Source organism: Rutilus rutilus (assembly GCF_951802725.1).
Source record: "Rutilus rutilus genome assembly, chromosome: 19".
NCBI classification, from domain to species: Eukaryota; Metazoa; Chordata; class Actinopteri; order Cypriniformes; family Leuciscidae; genus Rutilus; species Rutilus rutilus.
This window is the reverse complement of record NC_140232.1, coordinates 24,565,048-24,580,816: the sequence shown is the minus strand read 5'-3', so window position 1 is coordinate 24,580,816 and position 15,769 is coordinate 24,565,048. Positions and strand designations below refer to the sequence as shown.

The 15,769-nt window shown below is 38.1% G+C and overlaps 1 protein-coding gene across 1 annotated transcript; it reads left to right on the top strand.

The window, feature by feature from the left end:
• The first annotated feature begins 287 nt into the window (after positions 1–287).
• Positions 288–11,179, top strand: rexo1 (REX1, RNA exonuclease 1 homolog). Its single transcript, XM_084390203.1, has 16 exons — positions 288–626; positions 1,045–2,762; positions 2,947–3,057; positions 3,796–4,012; positions 4,101–4,243; positions 4,323–4,460; positions 4,556–4,676; positions 5,183–5,308; positions 5,645–5,782; positions 6,765–6,878; positions 6,993–7,066; positions 7,618–7,728; positions 7,921–8,036; positions 8,121–8,259; positions 9,596–9,716; positions 9,932–11,179. Exons 1-16 carry the CDS (start codon positions 440–442, stop codon positions 10,018–10,020), a joined length of 3,663 nt encoding a protein of 1,220 aa, XP_084246329.1. The 5' UTR covers positions 288–439; the 3' UTR covers positions 10,021–11,179.
• Positions 11,180–15,769: the final 4,590 nt, after the last annotated feature.

The window sequence follows — 15,769 nt, the reverse complement described above, 5'->3', positions numbered from 1 at the left end:
CCTCACCAATAAAATGGTATAACATTCAACCACACCTATAAACCTGTAGTAACACGTGTCACTCCACTTCAATCACAAGTTATTTGTTTAAAAGAGAAGATTAAGGCTCAATAATAAAGCCTAAAGCAGCTTTTTAACGTGTTTTAAGACAAACTCGTACGAGAGGCAGCAGTTGCTCGACTGAAAAACAAAAAAACTCAACGCAGACTGAGTACGCTAATTCCCACAGGCAGAAGATCCGGGCAACTATATTACGTAAAGAACGCGACGCTCGCTGGGGTCCTCGCGTGCCTCTGTCGCTCATAAAATATGGCGTCGTAGGAAGTCTGTTGTTGTCCGAAAGAAAGTGGCAACATACGGAAATGCAAATAACCACGCATGTGTTGTCAAAAACATACCAGTTAAAAGGCAGATGAAGTGACAGTGGTTATGAAGCGCAATGTTGAGATCTACGGGGTTCTTTCGTGGGATTGACTGCCCGTTTTATTGTGAGAATAACAAAGGGAAAGCCGGTGCAAATGGGTGCAGCAGACCCTACTGTCACTTCAGACACAGCAAACAAAGACGAGCCGCCTCTGGGATATACGACATCAAAAAGACTAAAGCGCTTTCTGCGAGTCCAAACGGTGAATTAAAATGTCTTTGTGATCTCAGGTTTTCTTTTGTTCAGATAGCCTTTTGGTTCATGTACATTTAAGTACATTTAAATACACAGACGATTTCTGCTGTGGAACAAAGAAACAAAAACAAACAACAAAATTCAACTGTGGATCTGTCAGTCAGTCCAATTGATGTATTATTAATAAACACTTTTTATAGCTTGGTACAAATGCTTTTACTGCTGACAGTTACCTTTTATCCCTCAAATGTAGGTAGTAACTGGGAAATATTTGTTTTTGTTGTATGCAATAAATTATTTTCAGTATGTTAAGTTAGTTTGACATTAGTGCAATATGTTAGTGCAATATATATATATATATATGTGTGTGTGTAATTTATTGTTATGATTCTGCGGTTGATTTTTCAAATCTTGTGACTTTACAGATCAAGGATATGATCCATTCAGTCCGGAGGTTGTGAGACCGGGAAAGCATAATGGGGAGTCACCATCGAGCCTGTCGGCGGGTCAGGATGTGGACCTGGGGACCATGGAGTTGGAGCTGGTCAATCGGGCCATTGAGGCTGTTCGCAATGAGATGGAAAGGGAGAAGAAGAAGCTTTCTCGGATTGGAGATCAGGAATATGAACCCACCACGAGCTCTGTTAAAAGACCGAAGCCCCCTGCATCATCCCATCAGGGCTATGATCCTGGGAGCTATCAGATGGGCCAAGCGAGTGAATACACCCCGTCCCCTCGCTCCAGCAAATACACTTTGGACTCGGAGAACAGCAGTAACAACGCCAGCGCGATGGAGTATGTGCCCACTGCTGTTTCCAAAGCAAAGGTTAAAAAGGTGTTACCCCCACCACCATCCCGTGTCAAGGTTAAATACACTCTGGATAATTCCAAACCAACAACGGACATGGAGTACGACCCGCTGTCAAACTATTCAGCTAAGCCGACTGTTAAAGAACAGAGAACTTTGTGTTCAGAGGGAGAGGGGAGAAAGAGATTTTACCCTAAAAAACAAGGGGAAGATGAGGAATATGTTCCAACGGCAAAAAAACCAAGGTCGTCGCCACCTAAGGCAGATGTCCCGAAATACACTGCAAGTTTGTCTGAATCCGACGAGGAAAGTTCCGGGACAGAGTATCGGCCTATGTCCATAAGCCGCCTGCAGCGCAAGGGGATCAACATCGGCTTGAAACAGGAACGAGAGTCGGGTTTGATGGGGCAGCAAAGAAAGCAGGTGTCTAAAATAGATGATGGCTTCTCACAGAGCGAATCGGAAGACATCCAGGATGTGGACAGGACAAACAAAAAGATGCATAAAAAGATGTCTGTGAGTCAGTTGAAAAATGTTAAATCTGATAAGCCAAAAAAAGAGGAGAAAGACCCCAATAAGAAGAATCCAAAAGAAAGGCTGGAAAGTTCAAGTGTGAACAAGACGTCAAAAAATTCAAGTAAAAAAGAGAAGAACCAAAGTAAGACTCTGGATGGAAGCAGTAAGTCCAAGGAAAAGGTGCGGAAAGACGGAGCTGAGTCAAAGAGTAATGACGAAAAGAACAAGAAGATGGTTAAGATAAAGAGTGAACACAGCCAAAGGGAAAAAGAGAGAGGAAGTGGCGACATCAAGAAACCCAAAACGGACAAACCTGTAAAAACCGATAAGGTGCCATCCAAATTCAAGGACCAAAAGAACGGAAAACTTGAGAGCAGCTCAAAGGAGAAGTGCAAAAAGAAAAGCAGCCATGGAAGTGGCAGTTCCAATAGCAGTAGCACTAAAGATAAAAGTAAAAAAAGCAGCTCGATCCTTGATCACAAAGAGGCAAGAGAGACCAAACAGAGGAATCTCAGCCACAAGGACTTGTTCGGTGCTGAGAGTGCCGAAGAGGATGATGAGGAAGATGGGAGGATAGTGAGGAAGTCTGCTTCCGCTTTTAAACGGGGAAGCCTCATGATTAATAAGAGGAAAACCTCTGAAGATACTTCATCATCGTCAGAGGATGATGATGATGATGATGGAGGTGGTGATGAAGCAGTGGACTACTCCTGTCTGCAGGATGAGATGTATGACTCGGACCCCATGGAGGAGTGTCTGCGGATATTTAATGAATCCAAAGAGGTCAAGATGGAAGACAAAGGGAGACAAGCTAAGCAGGTACCACAAGGAGTTTTTCTTTATTTCTCTAATTCTGAGAATCGTTTCAATCATTGTGATTTCTCTCAAATGCTTTTATGGGGTTTTGAGGATGTGATTCAACATTTTGCTGGTGGTGGAAATTTCTGGGTTTTCTGCAGCAACTGACAGTTTCAGTTTCACTTTCATGTGTGTGTGTTTTTAGCCTTCAAGAGAACAGGAGGAGGATGAGGAGGAGGAAGAAACGGAAAGCACTTTAACTACTCTCTTTCCTGGTCAGAAGAAGAGGGTGTCACATTTTAAAGCTCAAGGAAAGGTGAGCGTTGGAATGCAGATTTACATGTTCCCTCTTTTTGTGTTCCCATATTAGCTGTATTTGGTGTGCAACAGTTAGACTTTAAACAAGTTGTGACAGAATCTGTGACATTTTCTTAACCTAATAGAAGTAAATAGATATACTACACTACTATTCATAAATTCTGGCCCAGTAAGATTTTTATTTTAGAAGAAGGAATTAATACTTTTATTCAGCAAGTACTAATTAAACTGATCAAAAGAGACCATGAAGACATTTATAATGTTCCAAAAGATTTATTTTTCAAATAAATTCTGTTCTTGTAAACTTTCTATTTATCAAAAAATCCTACAAATATACTACAAAATACTACAAATAAAACTTAAAAGACCATAACTTAAATGTACAGCATTAACATAAGCCAAAAATTAGCTATAGCGTTTTGTCATGCCTTTACTTGTTGGAAAAGTAGGTCATGACTGTATTGAGCTTCCCTATTTTGAAAACACCTGAGTTGTTGTACTAAAAAAGTGTAGACAAGGTAGTGTCTCTACTTTTAGATAGTTACTCCACAACACTGCGTTTTAAGTGCTTAAAAAACATCAAAATGTAAATTAGACCAAGAAGTCAGACGAAAAAAGCAAGTTCAACTAAATAGGGTTCATAACGTATATTATTAAATGATAAATCCATAGTTGTGTTCAGATATTGAAGTTGTCCAGTTGTTTAATAATTGCTTTAATAATTCTCTTCGTTCAGTCAGAGGCATCGATGAACGCAGTGCCGATGCAGCAGCGGAGGAAGACGGCGCAGGAGATCTGTTACCAGCGCATGCAGAAGGCCCAGCAGCAGGCGGCACAGCTGGCTGCTGCAGTAAAGACTGCGTCTGCATCGACCCACCCAATACTGGGGCTCCCTGGAGAAAAACGACGGGTGGCACACCGGCCAAATGCCTCCCTGCCCTCCTCAAAGCCTGGTATGAATGGGTCCTACATTCAATCATTTACAGCAGGATTAAGTTGTAGGAGTTAAAAACACATTTATAATTTCTTTTTGGGGATTAGCTGATGCCAGCAGTCAGGTGTTGTCACCCACAAGGGTGACGAAAGATCAGCTTTCAGTCAAAGCTCAAACGTCGGCGGGCATCCTGTCAAAGACCACATCCACTACAATGCAGAAGAGAGTTGCTCACACCCCCACCATGAAGGTAACGTCGCCCTATAACAGTCATGTAACGTTTTTTTTTGCATACCTCCAATAAACACTCTCTTTTCTGCCCTTCACAGAGCTCTGCCATGAAGCGTCCTGTCATTCCTGCTGAATTTGGGGCCAAGGTGCCCACTAATGTCCGTCAGCGTTACCTCAATATCTTCATTGATGAGTGCCTGAAGTTCAATTCCTCTGAACAGGAAGCCTTTCAGATGGTATGAAGTCCAACGTCCATAATTTCAGTTCAGTTAATGTCAACTCCCTGATATATCGTTGATGTGTATATTGTGGATGTCTTCTTTGCTCCCAGGCTCTGGAGGAAGAGAAGGTGGTGTATGACAGGAGCAGCAGTAAAAACATCTACCTGAATGTAGCTGTGAACACGCTGAAGAAGCTCCGCAGCAAGAGCACACCTATGTCCCCTGTCCTCAGTGCGTCTAACACACACACTCAGATCAGTACTCCTGTTATACTGTCATTATTGCTTTTGTATTTATTTAGTAGACATTCGTCTAAAATGACAGAGGGGAAATCTGGGGTTAAGTGCCTTTCTCAAGAGAATAACAGTAGTTTGTCTGGTTTGTGGGTCTCTGTTATTAAACTGTTATTGTTCATGAAAGAGTCCAAAAGTTTGAAACCAGATTGAAAATCTCGGATGTAAATCTAATTTATACCTGGAAATAAGAAACGCTTTAGAATTTTTTTGACCCAATTAAAACTAAGAAATGTTGTGATATAAAATTAATAAAAAATTTAACATTCTGCACTAATTAAATAAGCAGATTTGTGGAGTACATACAAGTGCTTTTGTCAGATTGACATACCAAATACAAAGACATTATGAAATTAAGATATTTTTTCTAAAAAATAATATATATTTAAATATATGAATATAATATTCATCTTGTATTATTTATGAATTCTCTTTGTTCCACAGAGACCCCGGCTGTATCTGGGAACAGAAAGGCTCAATCCCATGAAGAAGTACTTGGTGGACGGCTTGCTGCTACAACCAGCTTTACAATCAACCGCTCCGGCAAACAGCAGGATATGGACCTCAAAGGTACCATATTTGTATTAGATTTAATTGTTATTTGAGGTTTAGTTTTAGTCATTTTAGTACTTTAACTTTATATTTCAGTTAGTTTTCGGAAGCAACATTTCTCGTTTAGGTTTTCTAAGTTTAGGTTTTTCTGATTTATTTCAATTAACGCAAATATTTGTAACAGTTTTAGTTACCTATAACAACACTTTCAGTTCCAGTCTTACTCTCCCATGTCTAGGTGATTATTTTCATAGCGCTGTACAGTCTGAATGATATTAATGGGGTATTTCCAGAGACAGATCTATTTACAGGTGTTTTTCTATTTTCTATTTCTATTTTCATGCTGGTTTTCAGGTGCCATTCTCTACAAAATACTGAAAAAGTATGCAATGACTGAAGAACAGCTGCAGGAGCATGGCTACCCCAGACCTCACCCCGAGATGTCAGGTCACGCTGTCGTCCATAACCTTCCAGAAAAGAAAAACAATGACCGTAAGTTCCATTTTGATGGTTTTTGACCACTTCTTTGATGCTGATTTTTCACAATTCACCCTATAACACAGAGCCAAACCACTAGGTGGCACTACGCTCAAACTTTTATCACCCCGGCATAAGCCAATATAGTTTTGTTTTTCATGGACACAGTGCATCACTTAAAGTTTTTCACAATCAAGTTTTTAATGTTGTTTATATGCCAAACCATGTGCACATTCATAAGTCCAAAACCATTGCTGAGTATTTTCTCCTTAAAACTGCAATGAACCAAAGACATTCTCAAAAACGCAGTTTGAAATCATTCACAAACTACCTTGTAACCAATCACATCAACGTGTGATCGTCAACGAGTGAATCTCTGAGCTGGTGTAAGTGAGTGGAGGCGGGGATCATTTGCATATTCATAGAACCGCATATTCTAAATGAGGCAAGTGTGTAGAGTTGCATTCAAGCTATTTTAAGGCATGAATAAAAAAATTGTCAATGAAAAAATGCTTAAAATGTCATTTTGATGATCAACGATGAGTTTTAAGGGATACAATTATTGACTACAGGGGGACTTTAAACATTTAATATGACATGACCATAATAAAGTTCATAGTTCAGGTAGAATGAGGCGGGAACCGGCAAACGTTCAACATAAACTTTAATCACAAAATAAACAAACAACAAAGTGAAAGTAAAGCCGCTGCCCCTCAAGGACTACTGCGGCATAAACAAAGCCAAAACAACAACTTAATATGTCCCAGGCCTGGTCCTCTCTTGTCTTCCACTGTCGTCACTCCTCCTTTTATCCTTCCGGAGCTCCTCCGTGGGTCTCGACCAGTCATTCACTACACCGGCCTCGCTCCTCTCCCACGGCTCTCGGCCCTACCCTGTTTCTCGCCACAGTGACACTTAATTACATTTGAAAATATCTTCCCTTCCCATAACATTTGCAATTTTGATTTTGATGAATTGTCCTGTATGTCTTCCTCAGCTTTTTCCAAAATCTGTAGTCGATGTGGCGCGGAGTACAAGATAAATGCTAACGGCAGCTGTGTGCGTAAAGAGGAGTGCAGTCACCACTGGGGAAGATTACGCAGAAACAGAGGTGGGTATGTGTATTGTGTACGTATGAGACGTGGGAGGAGATTCTGCAATGACCGTACGACTGCTTCATGTATTTCAGTGCATATTTAGTGCCGTGTTTGTGTGTCTTATGTAGTTCCAGGAGGTTGGGAGACACTTTACAGCTGCTGCTCTGGTGCGGTTGGTTCTCCTGGATGTGAAGTGTGTAAAGTAGGTCTCACCTTGGGTCATCTTCTCCAGCAAACTTGTCTTAAATCTGAAATGAGATATTCTTCTAAATGCCCTTAAATGCTTAAATAACCTATAAAATGTAATAGTCATAGATAATATCAAAGTAAATGTTACATATTAGTTATTAGTAATGTTAGAATAATGTTGCAAATCTCCAATAATATAACACATTTATTATTATAGTGTTACTAGGCAATGGTTTTATTTTTTAACAAAAAATTAAATGTATTTATTTATTGATATTATAGCCTTTGATATTGACAAATAGCTAAATAAATAAATTTACTTCATCTTACAAATATGTAATTATATTATTGCTGATGACCAACAAATTTTTGTTGGCGTACATGAGATAAAAAAGGTTGTTCACACTACTTTAAGGCATCTAGAAGTCTTTTTCTAGTTGAATTCACTGGTTGAAGCAGGCAAAGCTTTTAAGAAGGTGTTTAGAGTAAGTATTATGTTCAGTAATGTGTATGAAGTCTCTGAGGAATTAAAATAACTGTTTTTGCCGTTCCCTTTTTCTTCAGCAACATGTACAAGATGGCCGTAAAGAGTCCTTGGATGGTTTTGTGAAGACTTTCAGCAAACCGTTGCCAGTAGATGAAAATGCTGGTGTCTACGCCTTGGACTGTGAGATGGTGAGAATAACAGTTGTTGAATTACACCCACACTTTTTTAAGTTGGAAATAAAAAGCCTCATGAAGGAAACAGGATGCGGTTGTGGGTGAGTTTATAGTTTTATAAAGCTGATAATATTACAAGCAGCTTTAAACCTTTATTTAATCTGATTAAATGCTGTAACCTTTTTCAACTCAATGCTTGTTTTATAGTGCTACACAAAGCAAGGTTTGGAGCTGACTAGAGTGACTGTCATTAACTCTGACCTCAAAGTTGTCTATGACACGTTTGTCAAGCCAGGGAGCAAAGTGGTGGATTACAACACACGGTAGGAATTGTGTTAAGAGATTTGCAATTCATTTGCTTTTCAGTTTTCCAGTTTCAATTACACCTGTGTCTTTTATGTGTTTAGGTTTTCAGGTGTGACACAGGATGATCTGGAGAACACCACCATCACCCTGAGAGACGTGCAGGCGGTGCTGCTGAGCATGTTCAGTGCTAAGTCCATTCTAATTGGACACAGTCTTGAGAGTGACCTGTTTGCACTCAAGGTTCACACAAACACTGTCTTTATAATGATCCAAAACCTAATGTGCTTCCTCCCTAGATAGCATTTTTAGGAATTTGAAGTGTGCTTGTGATACAAAGGCTGTTCCAGAGAGCAACTTTATAAGATACAAATTCTAAGTATGCAGTCGTATATGTGGTATTGGATATATCCTTCATAAATAAAGCAGTCCCAGAATGCATTGCGATAAGAAAGAGAACATTCAATATAAATATTCTATATATTATATTATATTATGTCATATATTATATTATATATTATAGATATTAAGAGTGATATTTATGTTGAATAGTCTGTTCTATTTCTCATCGCAATGCATTTTGGGAGTGCATTATTTTATACGTATGTATATACACACACAACCATGAAAAAATAGAGATTTGTTTTATGTTTTTGAAAGAAATACTCAATATAATATTTTTGTGAAAACCATGATACATTTTTTATTTCCGGATTCTTTGATGAATAGAAACTTCAATGAACAACATTTATTTGAAATGGAAATCTTATTCCAATCTTGTATCATAGTTTCCACAAAAATATTAAGCAGCAAAAACTTTTTTTTAACAATGATAATAATAAGAAATAAGACAAATCAGCATATTAGAACGATTTCTGAAGGACATGTGATGTGACACTGAAGACTGGAGTTTTTAGCTTTGCTATCACAGGAATAAATTACATTTTATAATATATTAAAATAGAAAACAGTAAATTGTAATAGTTTTACACAATATTACTATTTTTACTGTATTTTTATCAAATAAATGCAGCCTTGGTGAACATAAGAGACTTCTTTCAAAAACATTTAAAAATCTTAAAACTGCATTCTTTAACTTTTTTTTTGTGGTCAAAATGTATATAATAATCGAGTACACCATGAATCCATTTTCCAAACTGAGTTTTTGTCTTATCCTGAACCACTATGGTACACCTATAATAAGTGTTTATATTCAGACTATTTAAGACTGGCTCGGGTCGTACCACTGCAGAGTAGCCCAGTACCTGCGTGACTCGTCATAGACATATACAGAGAGAAGTAGCTCCGGCTACAATGTTCTTCCACAAGACGCATCACTAGATTGCCAAAAGTTATGGACTGCAGCTTTAATTATTCCAAACTTTTGACCAGTCGTGCATGTGTGTGGATGAAAGAAAGAAAGAAAGAACGAAAGAAAGAAAGAAAGAAAGAAAGAAAGAAAGAAAGAAAGAAAGAAAGAATACAGTTATGTAGCATAGTAGGGTTTGGAACAGCGCCATTTTAATCTTTTAATGAATATTTGTTAACATAATTGTGCTATCTGTTCTCTGTTTACTAGCTTATTCACAGCATGGTCGTGGACACCGCCATTGTGTTTCCTCACCGCCTGGGTCTGCCCTACAAACGTGCCCTGCGAAACCTTATGGCCGACTACCTCAAACGCATCATACAGGACAGTGGTGAGGATGTTAATCTGCTCTAATCTGCATCATCAGTATCAGCTTTCTTAGGTCAAACACACCAAAAAATGAACTGGATATATATTATATGGCCAATCTGGCCTGGATATGAGATTCATTTTATTTTATCTAGCTGTTGAAGGAATGTTTCATATTATAATTAATATTTTAATAATAATATCTGGGCTGTATATGTGTTTCCTGTCTCTTTACAGTGGAGGGGCATGACTCTAGTGAGGATGCCCGGGCCTGCATGGAACTCATGATCTGGAAGATCAAAGAAGATGCCAAGGTGAAGAGATGACCTCTGACCCTGCCAGCTCTCTCTCATCATGTTATGACTTGGAATGATTTTCGATGAACAGAGTGTCATAGAGGAAGAGTCACTGAAGCTCTTCATAATGGGCCGTGCGTCACATGGGTAGGATAAACTCTGTCAGAGTAAATGCTGCAGTTTGAATGATGGGGAAAGAAAGAGAAGGACTAACACAAAGGGGAGGAGACCTGTGGGAATAATGTGACAGATTGCAAAGCCCGGACCACCATGGCTCCTAGCAACCGGAGCTAGTGCCCTATGAAACAAGCAATCCTAATTCTCACCACATTAAGAAAAATACCTTGTTATGGCCGTAATTATCATGGACGTAAGTGGACATGGATTGGGCTGAGGGTAATTGACCTTTTGTTGAGTTAAAGTATTCTCTATTTTTTTTTTCCAGCAGTATTTTTGTTTTGTTTTCAAGAACCCTAGCCCTCCCAAATCATCAGTTTTGATGTTTTAATGTTCACTTTAGGTGAAGTGACTCCAGGTGGCGTTCCTGGAAGGTCAATGTGTTGCACTATACGGATATAGTTGTATATTAAATCCACAATTATACTTGAAACCATGTTTTTCAGCACTGATGTGATGTCACTTCCTCTAGTAATAATGTATAGCAATCCACACACTTAAAATCGCTGTCTATGTAGCTGCAAATATGTAAAACTAGATAATTCTGTCATCCAATGTCTTGTAAGCCAGACTCAGTATTGTTACATGTACTCAAATTAGTACAATTTATTTACACATTCAGATTTGTTAGTGATTTGTTCACTTAATTCATGAGCTGACAGGACAATTTGAAAAAAAAAAAACGAAAAAAAAACTGTTTACTTTGATTTACTTTTTAGTTTAATTTGTATTAGGTCATTTAAGCTATAAAACTTTGTAAATTGACACACTAAATGTTATGTCATTTGTGCAGGCCTGCCACCTTAAACACATCAACACATCAGACTGCTCCTAAAAATGCAACTTTCAATAACTGTCGAAACTAAAGATCAAGATGGCTGTACAGTGTTTTGTAATGTTATTAAATTAGTTGACATTAATGCCATGAGCTGTAAATAAGTTGTATCTAAGCTGTTTTTGTAGCTGTTTAGTTATTTATATTAAAAGCTTTAAATAAAACTATTACAAATTTTATTTAAAAAAAGTTATTCCCACCTAAGCATTCATATATTTCACATTATAAAAAGTCTATATACTACCACTAACATATACACTACCATTCAAAATGTTATGGTCAGCAAGATTTTGTTTTTAAATTAGTACTTTTATTTAGCAAGGATGCATTAAATTGACCAAAAGTTCAAAAGACGTTTTATTTGAAATAAATGCTGTTCTTTTGAACTTTCTGTTTATCAAAGAATACTGAAAAAAGTATCATAAAAAAGTTTCCACAAAAATTTTAAGGAGCACAACTGTTTTCAACACTGATGTTAATATTTAGAGATGTTTCTTGAGCACCAAATCATTATAGAATGATTTCTAAAGGATCATGTGACACTGAAGACTGGAGAAATGATGCTGAAAACTCAGCTTTGCCATCACAAGAATAAATCACAATTTAAAAATATAAACCTTTTTTAAATACAGTAATATTCCACAATATTACTGTTTTACTGTATTTTTATCACATTAATGCAAACTTGGTGTTTATAAGACACTTATTTCAGTGTCCCAAGTGAATTTCCAAACACACACGGATGTCAAGCTTTTGATTGAGAATGTTATGTGATCTTTTATCCTGACCTGTCAGTTCCACTTCGCCATCTTCCTCCAGTTATTTTGTATGTCTATATATGAGACCTTTTCCAGCAGGTGCCTGGCTAAGAACTCTTTCTTCAGCAGCTGTTTTCTCGGACAACAAAATGACACAAAGAGCCTGTGGAGGCGTAGAGGGGAGGTCTATTGTATCCCGCTCACCACAGGCCCATGTGTTTACCCTGGGCCCCAGCCATCTCATGTCACAGTCCCGGACCCCAGGTATTAAAAACAACGGCAGGATCAATATCTCGCACAATGTCGGGGTGGCCGGGAAGGGGGGCGGCTCTCACTGTGTTTATTGAGTGATTTGAAGATTTGAGCATGTGCAGTGAAACAGCTTAAAGTCTTGTTCATTATCAAGTTCGATCAGTCACTCTTCTGATCACCTTTGACTGCTGGGGGTCACCCAAGAGAGGAGGGATGCTCATGAGCAAATTTGAGTGTTTTTACTATTTGGTTTGATGTTTAGTCATCTGATGCAATGACGTTCATCAATTTTTTATATTATTAAAGGATTTTGGGAGCTACACTAAGCAAGAGAAGTAAACCTGTTACCACCTCCAACCTGAAAGAATAGTATATGCTAATCGCATATCATAGGTCATCAGCCCATTGTACAATCTTGTCACCTAATTAGGCGATTGATCCTCTAGTTATGTCCAATATCGATCCATAAGACTTAAGATAAGCCAGACTCATGCCATGGTCTGGCTTAAAAGGTTTTGGTTAAATTTGGGTCCACAGAGACTCAAAAAAAGCCTTCACTTGAGTGCCTGACGCTTGTCTTTGGTTAACGCTGTATTGTTAGTGCAAATTAATGTCAGTGTGTAACGGCCACTGCTCTTCTTTGTATATGAGATGAATCTGATCAATTAGTTTAGTAACTCTTTTAATACTTTATTTCAGAACATGCAGTTTTTTTGTTTTGTTTGTTGGGTCCATGTTGGTAAAGCATTTCGATTTTTAGGTTTTGTCATTATTTATGGGTTGTTTGGTGAAGGGCTCACACTAAAATTTTGCAAATATTATTGTAGGGTTTGTTGTATTTGGCTGCATATGCAGTTTAGTCTGAGAGATCACTGAATCATTCAGTATCAACTCGTTATACTGCTGTTTTTATTTTCGTATGTGCATCCAACATGGTTGGTTGTCTTGGATGAAATATTTTACAAGTAAAATAGTTTATTAATGTATTTTATTTCTATGTGTTTCTATTTCTGTCCTTGGACATGGTTTGTATTATTAATAATATTTCTCTGTGATTACGTTTTAAAGACATCCTTTTTAGAGATACTAAACTTTTGTGAGTTTGGCGGTAAAAACTTTCTTAGCATATTAGTTTTATTGTTTATTTGATTTTCCAATTATTACTTGCAAAAATAGTTACTATATAAGTGATTATTTTTCAAGTAAAATTTTGAAATAAAATCGATAGACAGACAGAGATAGATAGATAGATAGAGACAGACAGATAGATAGATAGATAGACATAGATATAGATAGATAGTAGACATCGATATAGATAGATACCTGTTTTCCTACTAACTGGGTCTTCATCATGCAAATATAATATATTATTATTAATATATTTTTTTTTTCATTTTAGTCGTCATTTAAAACTGCTTGTAAATGCTGCTTTTTATGGCATTTCAACACAAGTTCATGAGTTAACTGGTAGATAAACAGTTGATAAGTGAGGATCAGTCCACTTTCAGTGTAAACATCTGGTGCACGTTTTTACTCCTGCTGTGCGTTTGTTTTGTTTTGTTTTATGTTCGATAGCTTTTGTGTTTGCATGTTCAGAGGCTCTTTTGAGAATATCTCTGGGTGCCTCTTATTGAGCTTAAACTGTGCCGCTGACCTCACGCCTCTGGACCCTCACTGCGCAGGGTCAGAGGCCAAGCTATAGCCACATCGATTTCCCCCTCTGAAGAAGTCTTTAGTCCCACAACACTTCTTCTGAGGCCCCCCTCACACACTCCTGTCCACACAGAGCTGCCCAGAGAGCCAATTGTGCCGTGCTGGGATCGATCCAGCGAGTGTCTGAGGGGCCTCTTGGTTAAGCGGCTCTCTCTCAGATAACTGACAACTACAAAGCTCTCCTCTTGACAGGCGCTTGTCAATACAAATTTCCACTATTGATAAGTAATTAAAGAAAGGGAGAGCATTCTGCTCCTCACTCCAACATCTGTTAAACAGGACCTGTAAACAAAACCTCTCAAAAGGCTAAATGAACCCCCTCTGTCCTTCTCTAGAGCCCCCCTGTAGTTTTAAACCAATCCAAATCATATTAAAACGCTTTCACTTAGCTGCAGCTTTAGGACGTCCATTGAGATAAAAGGTCCAATTCTGCTCATAAAGGCCACTCTGCAGCACAAAAGAGCAAAAGTTTCTTTAAACTCAAAACTGAGCGCTTCTAGCACTCCAAACCATCAATAAAAGTATTGTTCACATTTCATTTCTTATATAAAGTTTAAACCTTGTTACAATCTTAAAGGATTTTCACATTTAGGGCCAGATTTACTAAACAGGGCAAATTAGCTCGAGAGCGCAATCCCATAAAAGCGGCATACTGACGATGCGCAAAATAAAGAACACAGACGCAGCCAGATCATTTCCATAATGACCAACGCAATCTACCAAGAGCCGCAAAAATTTGCGTCTGGTTTAAGACGTGCTTTTCTGGGGGCGGTAAATAATGGCGCAAATACCAGTAAATTGACTAGCGCAAACCTTAGTAAATCACCTTGCATTTAAATTCCCTCCTCCCATAAATTTTGCGTCTGAAAGGTTAGAAAATCTGGCCCTTAAAATTGGGTTAACAGATACCTGGGATATTTTTTCCATGTTTCACAAATTCACAGTGGTTAGGAATTATGGTTCTTGTCATCACAATGTGTCTTGTTTTCATATTTTCATGGTCAGTCTCATTGATTGGACGAACACAGCAAGTGATATCCACTTGTATTGCATCAGATATATTCCTGTCCAGTTTGTCTTGAGTATAGGCCCAGGCTTTCGGGACGTAACAGTAAGAATAAAACAATCGCTTTAATTAAATGAAAGCGTTTTTCGCCACTGTTTGACATGACAAAGAAACAAACAACACGATAGTTTCTATGCAAAGCTCATGAATATATAATGAGGCTAGTGCTGGTCAGTTTTGCTGATCAACTGCCTTACATCCTCAGGGCCTGTTCACACAAAATGCATTTTTGCGTTCCACTATGCTATTTCCATTGTTTTTCTAATATGGAAAAATACGCCAGACGGACGTGTTTGACCGTTGTGTTTATGTCTTTGTGCACAAAACACAGCGCTCAAGTTAAAAATCCGTTCCATTGCTTACATCTCACATTTAAAAAACGCAAGACGCTGTGTAGTTAAAGGGTTAGTTCACCCTAAAATTTAAATTCTGTCTGTAATTACTCGTTCCAAACCCGTAAGACCTTCGTTCATCTTCGGAACACAAATGAAAATATTTTTGATGAAATCAGCAACGTCATTGCAACTTTCAAGGCCCAGAAAGGTGGTAAAAACATTGTTAAAATAGTCCATGTGACTGCAGTAGTTCAACCTTAATGTTATGAAGCGATGAGAATACTTTTTGTGCGCAAAAAACCCTAAAATAACGACTTTATTCAACAATGTCTTCTCTTCCATATCATTCTCATAGTAGAGGAGACGTTCTGACATAGAACCCAGAAACGTTGCGCTGTTACACTATGTCAACAGCGTATGAGAATGACATGGAAGAGAAGAGATTGTAGAATAAAGTTGTTCTTTTGTTTTTTTTACAAAAAGTATTCTCATCGCTTCATAACATTAAGGTTGAACTACTGCAGTCACATGGACTATTTTAACGATGTTTTTACCACCTTTCTGGGCCTTGAAAGTTGCAATGACGTTGCTGTCAATGGAGGGACATAAAGCTCTCAGGTTTCATCAAAAAGATCTTCATTTG

Bases quoted from the DNA above. Each gene is read 5' to 3' on its own strand.
- rexo1 (XM_084390203.1), top strand. From the start codon at position 440: ATGTTGAGATCTACGGGGTTCTTTCGTGGGATTGACTGCCCGTTTTAT. The intron at 2,763-2,946 runs GTACCACAAGGA...GTGTGTTTTTAG, and splicing joins AAGGGAGACAAGCTAAGCAG to CCTTCAAGAGAACAGGAGGA. The intron at 8,260-9,595 runs GTTCACACAAAC...TCTGTTTACTAG, and splicing joins GTGACCTGTTTGCACTCAAG to CTTATTCACAGCATGGTCGT.